The following is a 17,999-nucleotide window of genomic DNA, read 5'->3' as shown; positions in this document are numbered from 1 at the left end:
ACCCACAGAACCAAGAACAATGGCGCAAAAAACACCAATCCTCCTCCTTAAAACCAAATCCACCCCCTCCGACGCCTACGACGAATACTTCACCAACAAAAACTACAACCCGCTCTTCATCCCCGTCCTCTCGCACCAATTCCACACCCAGAACCTCGCGCACATCCGCGACCTCTTCAACGCTGGCGCATTGAAACACGATAACCCTGAACGGAAATATGGGGGGTTGATATTCACCAGTCAGCGCGCTGTGGAGGGGTTTGCGAGGATGGTTGAGGAGGATGTTGATGGTACCCCTTTCCCTCCCCCCGCTCCAGAGTATGGATATGAATTGGTGCAGTGCAAAATACTAATGAGATTCAATGAATAGGACAAATAGCTTCGGATTCTTTGAAATCTCTCCCCCTCTACACCGTCGGCCCCGCAACATCCCGCTCGCTATCATCGCTCGTTACCTCGCGCCTCCCGCACGCAACAATCCACGGCGCGGATACGGGGAATGGGGAGAATCTAGCACACTTCATCCTGGAACATTATAACAGTCTAATTGGGAATAAAAACGGGAAAGGAGAGAAACTACCGCTTTTATTCCTCGTTGGTGAACAGCGACGGGATATTATTCCGAAGATTCTTATGTCGGAAGGGCTAGAGGGAGAGGCGATTGGGGTGAAGGAGGTTGTTGTTTATGAGACGTGTGTTATGGAGTCTTTCGAAGGTGACTTTACTAAAATCATAGACTCTTATAGATTTGAGGATAGTGATGGTGAAGGAGAGAAGGTGATGTGGGTGGTCATATTCTCGCCAACGGGCTGTGATGCCATGTTACGGGTTCTGGGACTGGGTTCTTCGAAAGATAATGGGGACGGGGTGTTAGTGGCACCCGGGAAGAGGGTGTTTGTTGCGACGATTGGTCCTACGACGAGGGACCATTTGCACTTGAAATATGAGTTCGCGCCGCATGTTTGTGCTGAGAAGCCTAGTCAGGAGGGCATTGGGGGTGGGATTGAGAGGTTCATGGAGGGGAGGAATGGTAAATAGATGTGTTTTGGCTGCTTATAACGATATACCCATCTAGATTACTCGATATGCATGATGAAATGAATGGAGATATGGTATTCAGGTGATCATCTGAACAAAGGTTGACTATCTTAACGCCGTAGTTTCAAACACAGTAACATGACGGAATCAAAAGCCCCGGGATGGATGGTAAAGTGCTCGAATGTATGTATATCGCCTTAAAAACACAACTATCCTGACCCATATCCACTTCCTGTTCACATGGCCTCTTCTATCTACTCGATGTATGGTTGTGATCATTTATGTACTCGGATACGCCTTAAGCGAGATGTTTACCGCATGATTTCTTCGTAAATCAAGTCTGGGTGATTGTTAGCTTGGTTGCAAATAGTGCTCATTTGGATGAAGGTGGAACATACACTTCAGCTGCTCCTTGCTGAGCGCATCCTTGTTCTTGTCGAAATCGAAGAATCCATCCGGGATCGGAGGAGCAGTGGGCTCGTCGTCCGGGTCATGGTACGGCTCCAGGTACGGGTGCTGGAGGGCTTCTTCGACTGAGATACGCTTGGCGGGGTTGAATGCGAGGAGTTTCTCCAGGAGATCAAGGGCCTGGTCGTTGCTCTTGGGAAAAAGGGCCTTGAAAGGAATCTTCTTCTTAAAGGGAAGAGAGCGGATGTACTCGCGAGCACGGCGGGACTTGATTCCGTAGTAGTCCTCCATGGTTGGTGTACCCAAAACATCGAGGATAAGAGTCAATTGGTGGTGGTCTGTTTCACGTTAGCACATTGAAGTCTTCTCTTCCGGCGCTGCCACTTACAATCTTTTCCAGGGAACAGGGGCTTTCCGCTCAGCATCTCGGCCAATATACAGCCAACACTCCACACATCAATGGCTTTTGTGTACTCTTTAAAGGTCAACATAATTTCGGGCGCACGGTACCAGCGAGTCGCAACGTATTCTGTCATGAATCCAGAGTTGTCGTCGGTTGACGCGGCGGAACGAGCCAGACCAAAGTCGCAGACTTTCAGGTCACAGTTTGCGTTGAGCAAAAGGTTTGACGGCTTCAGGTCACGGTGGAGGACGTTTGCGGAGTGCATCGCTTTGAGCGCACGGAGGGTCTGGTAGATAAAGTACTGGCAGTGGTCGTCGGAGAGGTCTTGGGTACGGATAACTCGGTGCATGTCAGTTTCCATCAGTTCCTGCGATAGTTAGCCTGGTTCCCATGGGGTAATACCAGGGAAAGCAGTACCTGAATGAGGTATACTTCATTGAAAGAGTCATAGCTGCGGGGTCTCTGGATATCCAAGATAGAAATAATGTTTTCGTGGTTGAAATAGCGCAGCAGCTTCATTTCACGCAAGGTCCGCAGACAGAACATCGAGTGGTCGAAGGGGATGATCTTTTTGATCGCGACCTTCTGGCCTGAAGGCTTGTGAATCGCCGAACTATGAGACACCGTTTAGTACTAGACTATACTCCGACGATCACAGATACATACCAGACAACACCATAGGCACCCTCTCCGATGATGTCAGCGATCTCATACTGTTCGGAGATGTTGAAGGAGATCTTCCTCGACCCTTGCATCTTTGTTGTGATTTAGAGCTATGAATCGGCTTGTCAGATGTTTAATTGACATGGAATCGGCCATGGAGAATCCTGGCATGCTGTTGAGATAAGCTTACTTATTTGTGTCACAGTTTGTGTAATCCAAGTGTGCCAACAGCAGACGGGCTATTCAAGGTGTACGTCGCAATCTGCACTGAGGTCTAGCGAAGCAATCGGGACGTAACTGACGGTTGTTGGTGAATTCAGGAAATTGCAGGATGCGCGAATCTGGTGATTTTTGTTTCCCCCCCTGTTCCAAAACAAAGTGGCTCTTCGAACAAGGTCGACAGACGTGGGTAGCGGGGATGAGCGGTTAATCGATGGCGGATAGTGGTACACTTGATGAGCAGTCACGTTAGAATCGAACAGCTTCAAGAGGGAACGAGTGAGAAAGACGCCTTAAGCGCTTAGGTCGAGCCATTCCATTCCATTGAAAAAGCCACAGTTATCGACATGGAAAACAAAGCGAACGAGTATCCGTACCTGTGCGTGTAGTCCCCCTGACCTGCAAGTGGTGTTTATCGGGCTGCCGTCGGAGAAGCCGTCGTGAGATCTGTTGCCGAAGGCCGTCAGTGTTTGGAAAATGTTGAATATAATTGAGTGGGAAAACGAGAGCAAGAGATAGTTCTGACAGAGCACACGAACTTTTTTTCTGAGACGGTCGGAATGAAGATGGATCTGTGTCTGTCTGTCGCTCTCTGCTGTCTCAATAGTCTGTCTGCGGAGGGGCTGGGGAGGGGAGAGTGATGGGGGTGTGGGGTGGGGCAGTCAGCAGTAATGCAGGAGTACGTACAGAGTACAGAGTACGGAATACAGAATACAGAGAAACGCGTATGAGAGAAGTCGAAAGAGGGAGAAAAGAGAAGAGAAGAAGAAGAACAGGGAATGGTAGTGAGCGATCAAGCACAGCGGTGGTTTCTATTTGGTCCAGGCCCTCAAATAATAGTCTACTCTAGGAGCAGGACTATTACATGGAAATTCAGGGAGATTAACACACTTTCCCTGATAGAGTATTCCATGGAGTCCTCTATCCATGGTAGATATATCTGCCATTGACCCTGAAAATCCTCTGCTTCTCTTCTGTCTCAACCAGTGTTTCATCTTCTTTCTTAGTTGCCTCAGCATTCACTGGAGAATCACTCCATAATCTACCAATGGACTACTACTAGAGCAGAAAGTTGGCACTACTGCTGGGCCAAACTCAATCATCACAGTTTTATCACAATCCATATCACATGGTCTCTTATAGTCACTTCCTCTACAAAATACTCCATACAAATACAAATACCAGCCAAAAAGGGGAAGTACCCTGGCTGCCAAATAAGATATCAATATAATCAGTGTTGTATCTCATAAATAAGGAACCAAAGTATTTTAGGAAGCGGAAGCCATCTTCTCTACTGCACAATCTGTACACGTGTTTTCAACCTCGTCAGCTCAGTGGTCTTTATCGCACCAAGTCGACTTGGGGGGAGAGAGAGCAGAAAAAGAAAAAAAGGGGATCAAACCTTTTCCCGCAAAGACCCCATCCATTGCACCAAACTGGCGCTCTGATCCGATCGGTCCTCAACCAACAGTGTCTGTGCCCACAACCGGAGGCCTGGCTCCCCGTCCTCCCTAACCACATACAGATGTGGCACTACGATACTGCCCGCACCCTTCGCACGGTGATCCCGGCTCTTCTCAACCACCGCCCGAACCCGCTGGCTAAAGTCATTGTCCAATTCGGGAAGGTACTGCTTGCCCACGCGGAGTTGTAATTTGTCGGGTAATCCGAACACGTCGAGGATGAGCTGCGGCACCGCATCGCGTCCTACCCACAGGAACTGCGTCTGTCCGTCGTCGAGAAGGTAAAGACCATACGACAGCATCTGCTCAGACGCCAGATTGATGGGCGGCGGAAGGATGATTTCGCCCGTCTGCTCATCCGGCAATCCCGCATTGTCTGGCATATCGTGTAGCGAGTACATCTTCGGGTAGATGTACTGCATAAGAAGAGGAAGAGGAAGCGTCGAAAGCATACAAAGAGCAGCTGACCGCATATCGGTCGGAATTTGGGCGGATTTCCGGAGACCAAGCTAAAAAACAGAATGTCAGTTATCACAACATTTGACAGTGCAACCAAAGGCCGAAAAAAAAAAAAAAAAAAAAAAAAAAAAAAAAAAAAAAAAAAAAAAAAAAAAAACTTACGTTCTTGATCATGGCAAGGAAAAGAACAGGAAGTGCTCTCAGGTTGGCAGGGAACTGAAGTCCGCTGCCGCTTGCGCTTCCACCGGCAAGCTCCTTGCGGTACGTCGACAGAAGTTCCGTGACCTTGGCCTGCAATGCCTCTCGTGCCGGCTCCAAACCGTTCGACAGAGCCCGCTCAACAGCTTTGTGGCTGAAGTAAGCGGAAATCGCCTGCTGATCCGCTGAAGCATACAGGTCGGCAAGGTTCTGGGTGGTGGGAAGCGCCACGGTCGAGACACGGATCCTCCGCTCACCGTTACACGTGGTGTGAAGGACAGCTGCCTGCATGCATACCACTGGCTTCGTGACAGTCTCATCAATCGCAACCTCAACGACGTACGCTTGATCACGTGGGAAAGCAGGGAATGCACACAGATCCGAGCTACGGTTAAAGAAGTTACCGTAGAACGTGTTCATCCGCAAACCAGTCGTTGCACGGACACGCAGGACAGCCTCCAGTCCAATCTCTGACGACAGGTATTCAGAAAATTCTCGTGCGAACTTGATTGCATCTTCACTCCGGGCCGCGTTCCACCCAGGATAGAAGTAGGTCTGGCCACCCGTGTATCTCGGAAGGTTACTCAAGGACGCCACATCTTGATATTGGGAGGAGAACAAGAACATGTCCACTGACACCTGCGCCTTAGAGCACTCGACGGCAAAACTCTTGTAGAAGCTGTTGGCGGTCTGCAAAAGACCGCTCTCCTTGTTCGTACCTAGGACCTTTTTATCTTCTCTCATGGTAAGGACGCCTTGCCCAACATTAGGGAGCGACGTGCTGAGGACAGTCATTTTTCCGCCCACGGGGGAAATCAACTTGTAACCAGCCCGCAAAGCCGATCCCATAGCACAGCCATTGCTCTGAGTGTCCTGGAACATATCCTGCAGCTTGTCCAAGAACAGCTCGATGTTCTCCCGGCATTCACTTAGTGGCACCAGAAGATCACCAGGGATGGGAAGGAATGGCTCGTCAAGGTCGCTGACAACAAGCATACGCGGGTCTGAGCTCTCGGATCCGTCTCTGGGGATGCTGAAGTAATGAAGGCTGGTGTCCACGGCCATAAAGCCCAACCGGGTCCGCCGATCCGCGTTAGGGATCCGGTCGAGGCTCTCCTTGATGCATCGTGCGGTCGTGGCCAAGAGGCCGTTAGCAACCGAAGTATAGCTCACATCAATCAGGAAGAGGTAGACAAGCGGCTGCGGTGGTCGGACCATATATTCTTGAGGTGCGACAAACTCAACGACCGAGTGGTTGAGTTCGGGTCGCAGAGCCCGGTCCGCGGGCTTTTGCGCAGCGCTATCCCAATCGAAGGCTTGAGGCACATCATTCGTCAAGCTGCACATATTGCAACGCCAGCGGTGGCCATTATCCATGAATGTGACGAATGGGTTGATGTAGGATCGGCAGCGTCTGCATCGTGAGATGACTTGATCGGGAATCACCGGGATAGGGTCCTCTGCGTCATGGAGGGCTGCATATGGCTGAATGACAAGAGAGAAAGGTAATTTGGATTTCTTCAAAAGCGAGTGGTTCGTCGGGACGGCATTTAGTGTCGAGCGCATGTATTTGGGAGGGCAATTTGCGTGGGGAGACGGGAAGACACTGGTCTAAGAGCAAGTCAGCAAACTCCAACACCAAGTAGTTCAGTAAACTAGGTACATACACCCGGCGGCAAAATGATAGGAGGCGGAGGCAAGTCTAGCTCTGCGACATTGAATGGTTGGCTGAGAAGGTCGGTCGGGATGAGTTGGTTGAGAGAAACAGGCCGTGCTTGGGCAGGTTGAGGCGCCATCTGATGCGGATCAGCCATCCCCATAGCACCAAATTGCTGGGTCATCTGCGCGACTCCAGGTGCGATAGGCGGGGCGTATCCTTGAGGCATAGGCTGCATCTGGGCTGCGGGATCTGCCCCATACATGGGCTGCGCCACGGGTTGTTGGTATCCCGCAACAGGCTGGGGAGGGTAGCCGTAGCTGCCGCCGGCTGGCATCTGACCTCCCAACGCCGCATTGGCACCGGAACCAAACTCGAAGGATTCGCCAGCATATACCCGCTTCTTCCTACCAGCTTGACCTTGAGGAGGCTGCCCGGGCTGAGGAGAACTATAGCCAACGGGTTGACCATACCCTTCCTGGGGAGGGTAACCCCCCTGTGGTGCTTCCATGAGAGACGAAAGTGTGATATCAGGTAACGGCGACTATTGGCGCTTGATAATTTCTGTAAAGGTAATTTCGTGGGAGGGAGGGTATATGTATAACGTCGTGCGAATCGTAACTGGTTTACTGTTTGTTTCGGTCAGCCACGATATCGACTTCGAGCAGGGAGAGGGGCAGAGCGACTCGGGCCACTCTGCGTGCTAACGAGCAAGTTTATAGAAGGAAGACGAACATATAACCAGAATATATTAGAGGGAGAATTAATAAGTTCACACGCAAAAGCCGTACACCAGGTCGGTCAACGTGTCCTGGAAGGAGAAGTTATGGTTTATGCTCGAGTAGGCGAAGGTGTACGGTGGCCTTTGCGGCAACCTTGCTTCGGACCAATCAGAGCCCCGCAGGCATCAGTCCCCCAGCCAGACTTCAACGACGTCTCAACCTCTCTCATTTTGAAGGATAAATATTTGCCATAAAATTATTGATTTAGCTACTAGGGAATGATCGAATGTTGTCAGTGAATTACTGGCATCATTGAATGAGGGCTGTGCGGAGTTTCATTGATATATATATCCAGATACTACTAACAGGAACAGGACTCCGTTTCATACTTCAAAACAATAGGGTTCCTCAAACTCTTCTAAAGCAATAAATTGCGCTAAACTTGAAGAATTCCTGAACAAAAAACTACATTGTTGGACGTCCCCAACGCTCCCAGCGATACACAACACCATATAGAACCGCTCGACTGCGACTCTATGGACCAAGAGTTGATGTTTTAAAAAACAGAGGATAGAGTGCTTGCACCCCAGGAAATTGCTGGAACTTGTTGAACGGATTGCAGACTGTCTATCACTCGCCCACGATAAAGTTCTTGACGCTTTTGACCGCCTAGGCTGTTTGCGACTTGGCTACGAAAGAAGAAGGTTATCATGTGCGATTGTGACCTACTGGATATGATGTGCCCCCGCCCTCCTTGGATACCTTGCAGAATTACAGAGGAAGTCTGATGCATTGTGCGGTAGATGCTTCTGTGGTAAGATAATGTACCAGGGGTAGCAGGACTGAGTGATATACATAGACCATAGCTATTTTTACCGTTGTTGCTTGCGCATATGCATGATAAACGCAATTGATGATTTCCCATTTCACATCACTATTAGCCTTGAGCCTTGAGTTTTCTGTATCTCGACGCTATGTTAGGGCGGTCACGGGTTGCCGTGCCAACGCTGGGCGGTTGTGGAGCGCACGACCACAACGCATCTTACCCCCATTCTCCTCAGTTTGTCCTCCACTCGAGGGTCAGTTTGTGGTTGCCAGTACTAACCAAACAGGCGTTGCAGGTTTTTCTTTTGTGGCTTTCTGCTCTTCCTTTTCGTGTTCTTTTGTTTTGCATTTCAGCGTCAGCGAACAGAGAATCGGCATTTCTTTCTGGTCCATAGAGAGATATCATTGCATGGCATTTCGCCTCGTCTCACTTCCTACCTTTTGCCCCACTTGCTGCTGCGTTGTATTATTATTATGCAGCAGACCTAAATCCGAAGACGTGACTGTTTACATCGAAACGACAACCCGTCCGCACAGGCACCTAGCCGTACACGTCGACGGAGGACTCACGGAACTATCGCTCGACCGAATACAAGGCTTGGACGAAGAGGACATACAGTATGAGTGTTCGTGTTGTTGCGCGAATCAGACCGCTCTTGAAGTCGGAACGAGAATTGGATGTCATTATTCGGACAGGCACCAACAACAAAGGGGAGAAGAAGAACACTGAAGACAGTAAATCTCTGGCCACATTGAGGGACCGTGATACACTTGTGCGAATTCCAAACCCGAAACATGAACACGAGGAGTACTCTTTCCAGTTCAACGCAGTCTACGACGCGGAAGTTTCTCAGCAGGAGGTCTTCGACGCTGAAGGTCCGCACCATCCTGATTTATACGCGCCGAAAACTCCTTGACTTACTGATTGGACGTGCAGTTGCTCCCACCGTGAAGCACCTTTTCAATGGATTCGACGTCACCTTGTTCGCATACGGCGTTACGGGAACGGGGAAAACCCACACAATGCGAGGCGGTAAAAGCCTTGCTGACAGGGGCGCAATCCCCCGACTTCTCAGCACCATCTACCGACGCGGACGGAAGATCGAGAAGGACAGCGATGGAGCTACATCTGCGAAGGTTTCCTTGAGTTATTATGAAATATACAATGACAAGGTCTACGATTTGTTTGAACCCCCAGAGAAGAGGACGTTTGCAGGACTGCCCCTTCGGGACAACGGTGGGAAGACGGTCGTCGTGGGGTTGACAGAGAGATCCTGTACGAGCTTGAAAGAGTTTGAGAGTCTTTACGATCAAGCAAACACCAACAGGTCAACCTCTGCTACCAAGGTGAGCACGCTAGCTGTTGTCTCAGCCGGAATACACAGCACTAATGGAATATAGCTGAACGCTCATTCTTCACGATCTCATGCCATTCTTCGCGTTAAGCTTACAGTCACTACCGGCGACAAGACACGGATTAGCACTGCTTCCGCTATTGACCTTGCAGGCTCCGAGGACAACCGCCGAACGGATAACGGGAAAGAGCGCATGGTGGAATCAGCCAGCATTAACAAGAGTCTATTCGTACTAGCACAGTGCGTCGAAGCAATGACCAAAAAGCAACAGAGGATCCCGTATCGAGAGTCGAAGATGACACGAATTCTATCGTTGGGCCAGAACCAAGGATTAACGGTCATGATCCTCAACCTTGCCCCCGTTCGATCTTATCACTTGGATACACTCAGCTCACTCAACTTCGCCAACCGGACAAAGAAGATTGAGGTTCGCGAGGTTGAAAATGAGCCAATGTTCAAAGGTCCTCCTAGGCCAGCCATGCGGCCTTCTGTGGCTGCCCAGCGGCAGCCTCTCCGGCCATTGACGGCTTCAGTCAACGCAAATCTACCAGCACCTGGCGCAACAGATACGTCGAAACCTGCGGACAGCAAGCCTGTAAAAGCATTCTCTGTATTCTCCGATAAGCCACAGCCGAGGAATTCGACGCAATTCAAGAAGCCTGAAATCCCAAAACGGACATCCTTGACCTTTAATACTCCACGACCACAACCGTCGAAGATCGGCCGTCCTTCCCAAACAGCAACACAACAGCAGACCAACCACGAAGATATCTCCGCTGCCAGAATTGAGGAAATGGTCCAGAAGAAGGTCGAGGAGATCCTCGCTGTCAGAGCTGTTAGCGAACAAACAACACAGACACAAGTCCACGAACTTAATGAGCAAGTCCAGAAGCGATTGAAATCTCTCGAGCAACGCATTGAAGGCTCCGAGGATGCAAGAGCTGAAGGATTGTCATACCTGCTAATGGCAAAACAACACCAGGGCCGAGGGGAGGACCATTCCGCTCTGAAAATGTACCAGCTTGCATTGCCGTTCTTTCCTAACAACGAGAAGCTGGCTATGAAGATTTCCCGTCTGGAAGAGCGTCTGCTTGGCTCGCTCGGTCAGGAGAACATATGTTCTGCTACTCCGGCCTCTCCGCCCGCAAAAAGGGGACTGGGAAGCACACTGCCAATCAAAAAGCAGCCCCTGAGACCCCAAATCAAGCGCGCAGCTGACGACTCCGATAATGACTACGAGGAGCCCGAGGCTATATCTGAAGATCTCAGCGAAGAGGAAATCCAGGATACCTCTCGCGCTCTCCGCAGGAAGCGCACAAAGACCATCAAGGCCGCATCGAGTGACAATGAGGACTCGGATGTACCCGAAAATGATGAAGAGGCAACCTCACCGCGCACGATCCATCTGCTATCTACCATCAACTCCCGCGACGTCAACCAAATCAAGTTGCTGAAGGGCGTTGGCGTCAAGAAAGCCGAGGCAATTGTCGACTGTCTGTGCGAGATGGACCAAGAATTAGACGAAGGAGAAGAAACCCACGCACAAGTTAAGAACATCTTGGAGCTGAGCAAGTTGAAGGGCGTCGGGGCACGAACAGTTCAAAGCATGAGAACCGGTGTTTTGGTTTAGAAATAGTATTGTATACTTTTGTGCATTTGAAGCGGTCTTATCAGAGACTTGTGAGCATGATTGCATTGGTGCATCGTGTATATGTATACCCCTTTGTTTTTTCTTTTTCTTTTTTTTCTGGCATACGTACTTGATTTTCTAGATAGCTCGAAAGCTTTCCCCTTCCGATTTAGGGCTCACCCCTCGCCGTTTTTTGCTCACTGCGCATACCTGAGCACGCCCTGAGCAGCCTGAGCTGATCACTGAGTAGGGGCTGAGCAGAGAGGTGAGTAGCCTGACTAAGGTAGCCTCAATAAAACGCACCACGCTAGGGTTTTACCTGTCTCTACTTTTCTTTGTAGCACTCTTGACCGTCACCCCTGGGGAGTGTGCTCCTAGCTCTCAAAAACAGGAGCAGCCATCTTAGGACCCAGGTCAGGGCTCTTAGGAGTCTGAACAATCCCAGGAGCAAGCAAGGCCGTGCGGAAAATACTAAGTGCATAGAACCAATTGTCACAAAGGCTTGCTGCTTAGGATGATAACAGTAAATGAGTATTATACAGATACGTTGCAACCCTAAAAGCACGAGTACAAACCTTAGCAACGCAGTTACGAGCAAGGACTTTTCAACAGTAACGTAATCCACGGCGGAGTTGCGTACCTTCTCCGCCCCATTAAATATCTTCATGACCATATACTTCAGTGTGACTTTTTTTCTATCTTTATCCTATAAAGACGCCTCTTTCTAAAGAAATGGAATGTAAATGGCTATTTCAGCGATTAAGAATAAAAAAAAAAAATCCAATCAAAACGAGAGACCGCATCTGCATTTGGAATGTCTGAAGCTACCCTTCGCAATCGGCTTAAAGGAGTGAAACCACGATCAGAAACACGCGCCAGTGGCCATAAATTAACCGATTTGAAGAGGAAACTCTTGCCAAGCAACTTCTGGATGCAGATAAACAGGGATTTTCAATTCGACCGCAGTACTTGCGTGAAATGGTACCGATTTTACTTCAAAAAATGTATGAAAAAATTCTACTGTGACTATTGGAGTCAATTGGGCCTCCTCCTTCATAAAGCGCCGTCCTCAACTATGAACAAGATATAACCAGAGGATAACACACCAGCGCGCAAAGCAGGAAGATCCAAAAGTCTTAAATAAGTGGTTTGAGGCTGTACATGCAGCTATTCAAGAACATGTGATCCATGAAGATGACATCTGGAAAATTGATGAAACTAGCTTTGCAATGGGTCTCTGTACAGCATTTAAAGTAATCACTGCAGTAAATTGCAGTGAGAGATCTCATACAGTTATCCAGGGCAACTGTGAATGGATTACTATCATTGAATGCATCAACTCAAAAGGGATCTCCATACCACCAGTGGTCATCTTGAAAGGGAAAGAACATCAAGCATCTTGGTATCAAGGGCCTAATCTTCATCCAGCCCGGAAGCTTACAAATAGCGCCAATGGCTGGATAACAGATGAGATAGGTCTTAAGTGGCTGAAGCAAGTGTTTGATCCTTTTTTTTTAAACCACATTCAACTGGTGCAAAGCGGTTGCTTATTCTTGATGGCCATTCAAGTCACCAAACTGCTGAGTTTGATGATTTCTGTAAAGAGAATGCAATTATCTGTTTTTTTATGCATCCACATACATCTTATCTTCTTCAGCCACTTGATGTTGGTGTTTTTGGGCCGCTTAAACGCGCGTACGGAAAATTAGTCAAGGAGATGATGATGGCTGGAAATAACCACATTGATAAAGAGGACTTTCTGCATCTATATCCTCCTGCGCGTGATCGGGTCTTCACTGGAAAGAATATTTGCAATGGTTTCGCAGGTGCTGGTCTTAGGCCACTTGATAAAGGCCGGGTTCTTAAAAAGATTACTTTTCAACTTCGTACGCCGACACCACCTCTTATTGAAGTTGAAGGGTCAATTTCCTCTGCTTTTAAAACACCTCAAAATCCTCGCCAAATTGATTGCAAGGTTTGGAGCCTACAGGGAAGTCTTCAAAAAAAAAAAAAAAGACGCTTTCTAGCAGTCAAATCTCTCATATTCAACATCTTGAAAAAGCAGCACAGATGGCAATGAATATGAACCTTCTTCTTCACCAACAAATCAGGTCGCTACGCACTGAAAATGAGCGCAAGAAGAAAAACAAAGCAAGGAGGCATGGTTATATTGGGGATGATCTCTTCATATCTGTACGGGAAGGTCGTGAGCGCGTTCAGCAGTTGGATACACAGCTTAATGAGTGGGTTGATGAGCCTACACCTGTAACTCATCGGCGCGCTCCACCACGCTGCAGTGGCTGTGCGACTGTTGGACATACTATTAGAAGCTGCCCTAGTAAATAGTCTAATTAAATGATGTTTGTGGTTGAAAAGCTTCAAAAATCGTGTTGACTGCGGCGAAGGTGCGCAACTTGGCCGTGGATTACGTTATATGAAAGGACCTCAATCAAGTCTTCCTCCTGATACGGCTTGTTATGAACAACTGGTTCATGAAAGGGAAACACCTGCTCTAACCCTCCTGGACTAACCAAGTGGAGCTACAACCTTTACAGGTTGCAGCTCATCAAGGGAGAAAACACACCACCTTCTTTTTGAATGCCGGAAATGGCGACACCAACGAAACAAGTTCTACAAGGTCCTTGAGATGGCTGGTGTTATGAGACCTACTGCTCTAGAGTAGCATCCGCAAGGATGACTTTTAGGAGAGCCAAAAGCTACTAGGGCACTGCTACAATTCCTAGCCAACACGAGTGTAGCTCTGCTCCGGGCATACTTAGAGCGAACGGCAGAAAGGGCCCAGAGGGATGAAGAATGGGGACTAGACGCATTGGAGGAAGCGATTAGGACAGGAGAAGGGTAGCAGGAAGGGCAGCCTAAGCTGAGAGTCGGCCTAGGCAATACCCACCTTGCTCTGAATCACAAGGAGAGCACTGTGCTCGAAAGCCCTGCGCATATAGGCGGTCTGGGGCGAGGAAAAGGATCAGAGAGATTGTAGGAGGGCTATCTCAGGAACTCATAGGGACAAGAGGCCAAACAGCTACGAGCCTCGAGTTCATGGAACATGGTCTGTCATGCCTTAGGGTTCGATATGGACAATAAACTTGATTAAATAAAAATAATAATATCCTGATTAAAGTACCTTTCCAAGGAAACAACATCGATCGGCTGGTGAATAACCCAAACCATGCTGTAAAGCCTAGTGAGCCTTAAAGGGATGCCGCTGACTTAAGCTGGAGACTTACATTACTGTTGCACGCCTGTAGTGCTATACAGTCAAAGATAGAGGTGTCTTGTTTGTACTTTAAATGTCTGGGCCGCAAGAACATGGATAGATGTATTGTTGGTGATATAGGTAGAGCCAGTTAACGAGATTTATTTCAGGCCAGTCTCCTTGACAATAAATCTCTTTCCCCTGATGCGTGAATCAGCAGTAACATTAGACTTTACCGATACGTTCCTGCTGCGTATAAAGGCCAATCCTGGCAGGGAAATATTACCTATATCCTTTTATTTTCGAGTACTGGTTATGATTCGGGAATGAAGAAATTTCTTGAAGGGATGATGTGAAATACCAGAAGTCCGCCTACCACAACGTTGGCGAGGCCCAGAAACCAGTATGGACAGGGTAATGAAATATAATTTAGCCGTAGGGAGATTTCCAAAGCTATTTAAGTGAAGTTAGTGATTAGGTAGATACAAACTGGGTGCCAAAGAGAAAGAACAAGAACGAATCGCCTCATTGGTAAGATCCATGCCAGCTTGTCAAAATTCAAAGCTTTTCCGTTTTGCCTTGTCGTATGACATATAGCTAGCGGCCAAAAAAGATAAATAATAGTAGGTAAAAGCCCGCGAAGCAAAGCTTATTAGTTTCCTGCCTTAGCAACTCTGATAACCATCTTTCCGAGGCCACCTTGGTTGCTGTATACGACCTGGCATGCCTTTCGAACTTCTGCAATATCCCGCATATCGACAGTAGCTCCAACTACTTGTTTCATTTTACCCTCCTCAGAGTACCCCCTTAGTTTGTCCAGGTCTTCACCACTCGGTTCCAGGAACATGTATGAATAGCTGACTCCATAACGCCTTGCACGGAGCTTGCGGGTAAAGTCCATCACATTTAAGGCAACTCGGGGGACTAATGGGACTGTGGGGTGATGGGGAAGTCTCATCACTGCAGAATCTTGCAGCTGAGTTCCCGATGGCGCCGTTGATATAGATATGATGCAGCCACTTCCTGAACGCATCAGGCAGAGGTACTCCATAGCGAGACCGTTTGTATCAAACAGAAAATCAACCGAGCCATGTTCAATGACAGATTTTGGATCAACTTTCTTGTAGTCGATAACTAGTTAAATGTTAGAAGTTATACTTGCAAAAATCCCAGGGTTTTGTAATTAAAGAACACACTTTCATCGACTGTTCCCTTCCCTAGAAGTTCTGGTACTTTTGGTACCTTTGACGTTGAGACAGTAGTAATCACTTTCCCTGCGTGGAAAACATTCTTGGCCAATTGACAGGCAAAAAGTCCTGTGCCACCCACTACCATTCTTTTAGCAGAAGACATCCAATCTGAAGTGAGGGTTGACATACACCCAGCCGGCACGAATACAGTTTTCCCCGCAAGGTCACCATCATACTTTTTCAGGGCCTGAAATGCAGTCGTAGCGGCCAGTGGTATAGAAGCTGCATTCTCGAATGACAGCGAGGATGACTTCAGAGCGATGTAGCGCTCTGGGCATACTGCGTATTCACTCCATGAGCCTAGAAAATTTAGACATCAGCGGAAAACATAGCGCATCAGTCGAGCCGTGTATTCGGTACCTCGATGAGACTCTGGCAATCTAAGATAAACGGCATCGCCAACCTTAAATCGTGTTACATCTGTTCCGATATCCGCGACTGTTCCAGCGGCGTCGTAGCCGATCTTGTATGGAAAACTGTGGTATCCTTGTTAAGCGGAGTTCTCAATAACGGCAGAGGTTGACACTTACGTGTCTTTAAGGGCTACCTTGAAAACTCCTTCCGCCTTTTTTAGATCTACAGGATTGATACTTGCAGCATGGACCTTAATAATGACATCTTTTGGGTCTGTTATCTCTGGCTGCGGAAGTTCAAGAAGGTGGTACTCGGATGGTTTGGCGTGGAAAGATATGCCAACGGACAACATATTGGTCGAAGTAAAGCATGAAAAGAAGTTGGCAAATCTGGACCGTGTATAGAAAATAAGGACTATTAGTGGACTCACGGTAGATCTACAGTTAATGCAACCTCCGGTGGTTGCAGACTTTATAGAAATTCAGGGCTGAGTAAGAATGAGGGCTGCCACTTTTGCACGGGCCGGATAGTCTTCGGTGCCGGTGCAATAATCTCTCCGCTCAGTCATCCATTCAAATTAAAACACCCGATCCCGAGGCCAGAAGGAAGTTGTTGAGCATATCCTATGCTCTGGAAGGCGCGACAAAATCCGACTGAATCCGACTTTTACTAGTCTCCGCTGTCCCGATGCGAATATCTGAGGGTTTAATCACAGAGCAACCCCGTTATTTCCTGTAACTTCATCAACTTCTTCCTTATTCATTCAAGACTATTTCGCTCACATCACCATGGCTGCCAACAAGAAGGCGTAGGTCTTTAAAAAAGTTCCTCAAGGATACCCCATTCCCGGCGAAGACCTCCTAGTCGAACCTGTATCCTATAGTGGCGAGATCGAAGCCCCCGATAATGGCAATGTTTTGAAATCTCTCTACGCCAGCTTCGACCCTTACATGCGTGGTCGCATGCGCGCCGCTGATACTAATCCATACACCCCAGCATATGAGATCAATAAGTCCATCGACAGCTTTATCATTGCCAAGGTCTTGTGTTCGAACAGCAATTTATACAAGGAAGGGGATCTTGTGCTTGGTCAATAACAAATTCAGGTGTATGTCGTTCTGGACGAGAAGTCAATATAATTGCCAAGGTCCGACCTCTGAACAACCCTCTGAGTATCGAGGTCATTCGTGCCTTCCTTGGCACTCTGGGAGTGCCTAGAGACAATTGAGTGTCATTCTATTCAAAACATGTGTTTCCAGCCCATGGGATTTATATTCTCAGCATGCATTGACTTGGAGATCTCCTGTTCATCTGACTAACAGGATATGGGAGTAAAGCTGAAATAAAGATCAGGTGGCAGCCAAGGCAAGACCAAATTGGTTCATCCGCAGGAGATCTGAGATATTGTAAGCACATGGAGAAATACGTACCCGACAGACTCAATGATAACTACGTAATTGTATGATATAATTATTATTATTATTTAATCAAGTTTATTGTCCACGCCGAGCCCTAGGGCTATGACAGACCATGATTCATGGACTCGATGCCATTAGCTATTCTACATTCTCTTGTCCCTATGAGTTCCTGAGGCAATCGGGCCTCCCCTTCTATAATCTTTCTGATCCTTTTCCTCGCCCTAGACCGCCTGCATGCGTAGGGATTTTGAGCAGAGTGCTCTCCTCGTGTTCCAGAACAGGGTGGGTGTGGCCTAATCTGAATCTCAGCTTAGGCTACCCTCTATGTTACCCTTCTCCTGTTCTACTCGCCTGTTACAGTGCTTCCAGTCCCCATTCCTCATCTTTCCCGGCTCTTTTCGCTGCCCGCTGTAGATGTCCCTGAGGTGGAGCTACGCTGGTGTTGGCTAAGAATTATAGCAGTGCCCTGGTAGCTCTGGGTTCCCCTAAGAGTCGTCCTTGCGGATGCTCCTCTGCAGCCGTGGGTCTCACAAACCCATCCGCCTCTAGATCCCTGTAGAACTTGTTTCGTTGGCGTCGCCATTTCCGGCATTCAAAGAGAAGATGGTGTATTTTCTCCCTTGATGAACTGCAACCTTTACAGGCTGCATCTTCTTGGGCCTGGATCCGATGCAGGTGTGCTCCAATGGCTGCATGTCCTGACTTCAGTTGAAAGTAGCGGCT

The 17,999-nt window shown here is 48.2% G+C and overlaps 5 protein-coding genes across 5 annotated transcripts; 2 read left to right on the top strand and 3 right to left on the bottom strand.

Annotated features, from left to right (window-relative positions):
- Positions 1–19: 19 nt before the first annotated feature.
- Positions 20–1,038, top strand: EURHEDRAFT_465716 (uroporphyrinogen-III synthase HEM4; the record flags this gene model as incomplete). The annotated part of the gene is made up of 2 exons (XM_040785040.1): positions 20–290; positions 371–1,038. The coding sequence occupies 2 exons, from the start codon at positions 20–22 to the stop codon at positions 1,036–1,038; spliced, it is 939 nt and encodes a 312-aa protein (XP_040634737.1).
- A 351-nt stretch (positions 1,039–1,389) lies between these two features.
- On the bottom strand, positions 1,390–2,604 carry EURHEDRAFT_381396 (mitogen-activated protein kinase; the record flags this gene model as incomplete). Its single annotated transcript, XM_040779410.1, has 4 exons — positions 1,390–1,784; positions 1,835–2,216; positions 2,267–2,462; positions 2,516–2,604. The coding sequence occupies 4 exons, from the start codon at positions 2,602–2,604 to the stop codon at positions 1,390–1,392; spliced, it is 1,062 nt and encodes a 353-aa protein (XP_040634736.1).
- Positions 2,605–3,812: 1,208 nt separating this feature from the next.
- EURHEDRAFT_416811 (COPII subunit SEC24) lies at positions 3,813–7,480 on the bottom strand. The gene is made up of 3 exons (XM_040783056.1): positions 6,519–7,480; positions 4,816–6,462; positions 3,813–4,703 (listed from the first exon to the last, which is right to left on the bottom strand). The coding sequence occupies exons 1-3, from the start codon at positions 7,017–7,019 to the stop codon at positions 4,128–4,130; spliced, it is 2,724 nt and encodes a 907-aa protein (XP_040634735.1). The 5' UTR covers positions 7,020–7,480; the 3' UTR covers positions 3,813–4,127.
- Positions 7,481–8,297: 817 nt separating this feature from the next.
- EURHEDRAFT_416809 (kinesin family protein) lies at positions 8,298–11,353 on the top strand. Its single transcript, XM_040783055.1, has 3 exons — positions 8,298–8,931; positions 8,993–9,402; positions 9,457–11,353. The coding sequence occupies exons 1-3, from the start codon at positions 8,676–8,678 to the stop codon at positions 11,038–11,040; spliced, it is 2,250 nt and encodes a 749-aa protein (XP_040634734.1). The 5' UTR covers positions 8,298–8,675; the 3' UTR covers positions 11,041–11,353.
- A 3,315-nt stretch (positions 11,354–14,668) lies between these two features.
- Positions 14,669–16,248, bottom strand: EURHEDRAFT_509351 (NADP-dependent oxidoreductase). The gene is made up of 5 exons (XM_040785914.1): positions 16,035–16,248; positions 15,865–15,980; positions 15,634–15,804; positions 15,451–15,582; positions 14,669–15,388 (listed from the first exon to the last, which is right to left on the bottom strand). Exons 1-5 carry the CDS (start codon positions 16,208–16,210, stop codon positions 14,907–14,909), a joined length of 1,077 nt encoding a protein of 358 aa, XP_040634733.1. The 5' UTR covers positions 16,211–16,248; the 3' UTR covers positions 14,669–14,906.
- Between the last annotated feature and the right edge of the window lie 1,751 nt (positions 16,249–17,999).

The sequence above is a fragment of the Aspergillus ruber genome (assembly GCF_000600275.1).
Source record: "Aspergillus ruber CBS 135680 unplaced genomic scaffold scaffold00039, whole genome shotgun sequence".
Lineage (NCBI taxonomy): Eukaryota > Fungi > Ascomycota > Eurotiomycetes > Eurotiales > Aspergillaceae > Aspergillus > Aspergillus ruber.
The sequence above is the reverse complement of the archived record's forward strand: the minus strand, read 5'-3'. Positions and strand labels throughout refer to the sequence as shown.

What these genes read in the sequence shown, in the direction of transcription:
- EURHEDRAFT_416811 (XM_040783056.1), bottom strand. Translation starts at nt 7,019, where the DNA reads ATGGAAGCACCACAGGGGGGTTACCCTCCCCAGGAAGGGTATGGTCAA. An exon ending in CTATCATTTTGCCGCCGGGT is followed by an intron (nt 6,463 to 6,518) that starts GTATGTACCTAG and finishes ACTTGCTCTTAG; the next exon opens with ACCAGTGTCTTCCCGTCTCC. An exon ending in TCCTTGCCATGATCAAGAAC is followed by an intron (nt 4,704 to 4,815) that starts GTAAGTTTTTTT and finishes TCTGTTTTTTAG; the next exon opens with CTTGGTCTCCGGAAATCCGC.
- EURHEDRAFT_509351 (XM_040785914.1), bottom strand. Translation starts at nt 16,210, where the DNA reads ATGTTGTCCGTTGGCATATCTTTCCACGCCAAACCATCCGAGTACCAC. An exon ending in TGTATTCGTGCCGGCTGGGT is followed by an intron (nt 15,583 to 15,633) that starts GTATGTCAACCC and finishes AAAGAATGGTAG; the next exon opens with TGGGTGGCACAGGACTTTTT. An exon ending in GAAGGGAACAGTCGATGAAA is followed by an intron (nt 15,389 to 15,450) that starts GTGTGTTCTTTA and finishes ACATTTAACTAG; the next exon opens with TTATCGACTACAAGAAAGTT.
- EURHEDRAFT_416809 (XM_040783055.1), top strand. Translation starts at nt 8,676, where the DNA reads ATGAGTGTTCGTGTTGTTGCGCGAATCAGACCGCTCTTGAAGTCGGAA. An exon ending in GGAGGTCTTCGACGCTGAAG is followed by an intron (nt 8,932 to 8,992) that starts GTCCGCACCATC and finishes TTGGACGTGCAG; the next exon opens with TTGCTCCCACCGTGAAGCAC. An exon ending in GGTCAACCTCTGCTACCAAG is followed by an intron (nt 9,403 to 9,456) that starts GTGAGCACGCTA and finishes AATGGAATATAG; the next exon opens with CTGAACGCTCATTCTTCACG.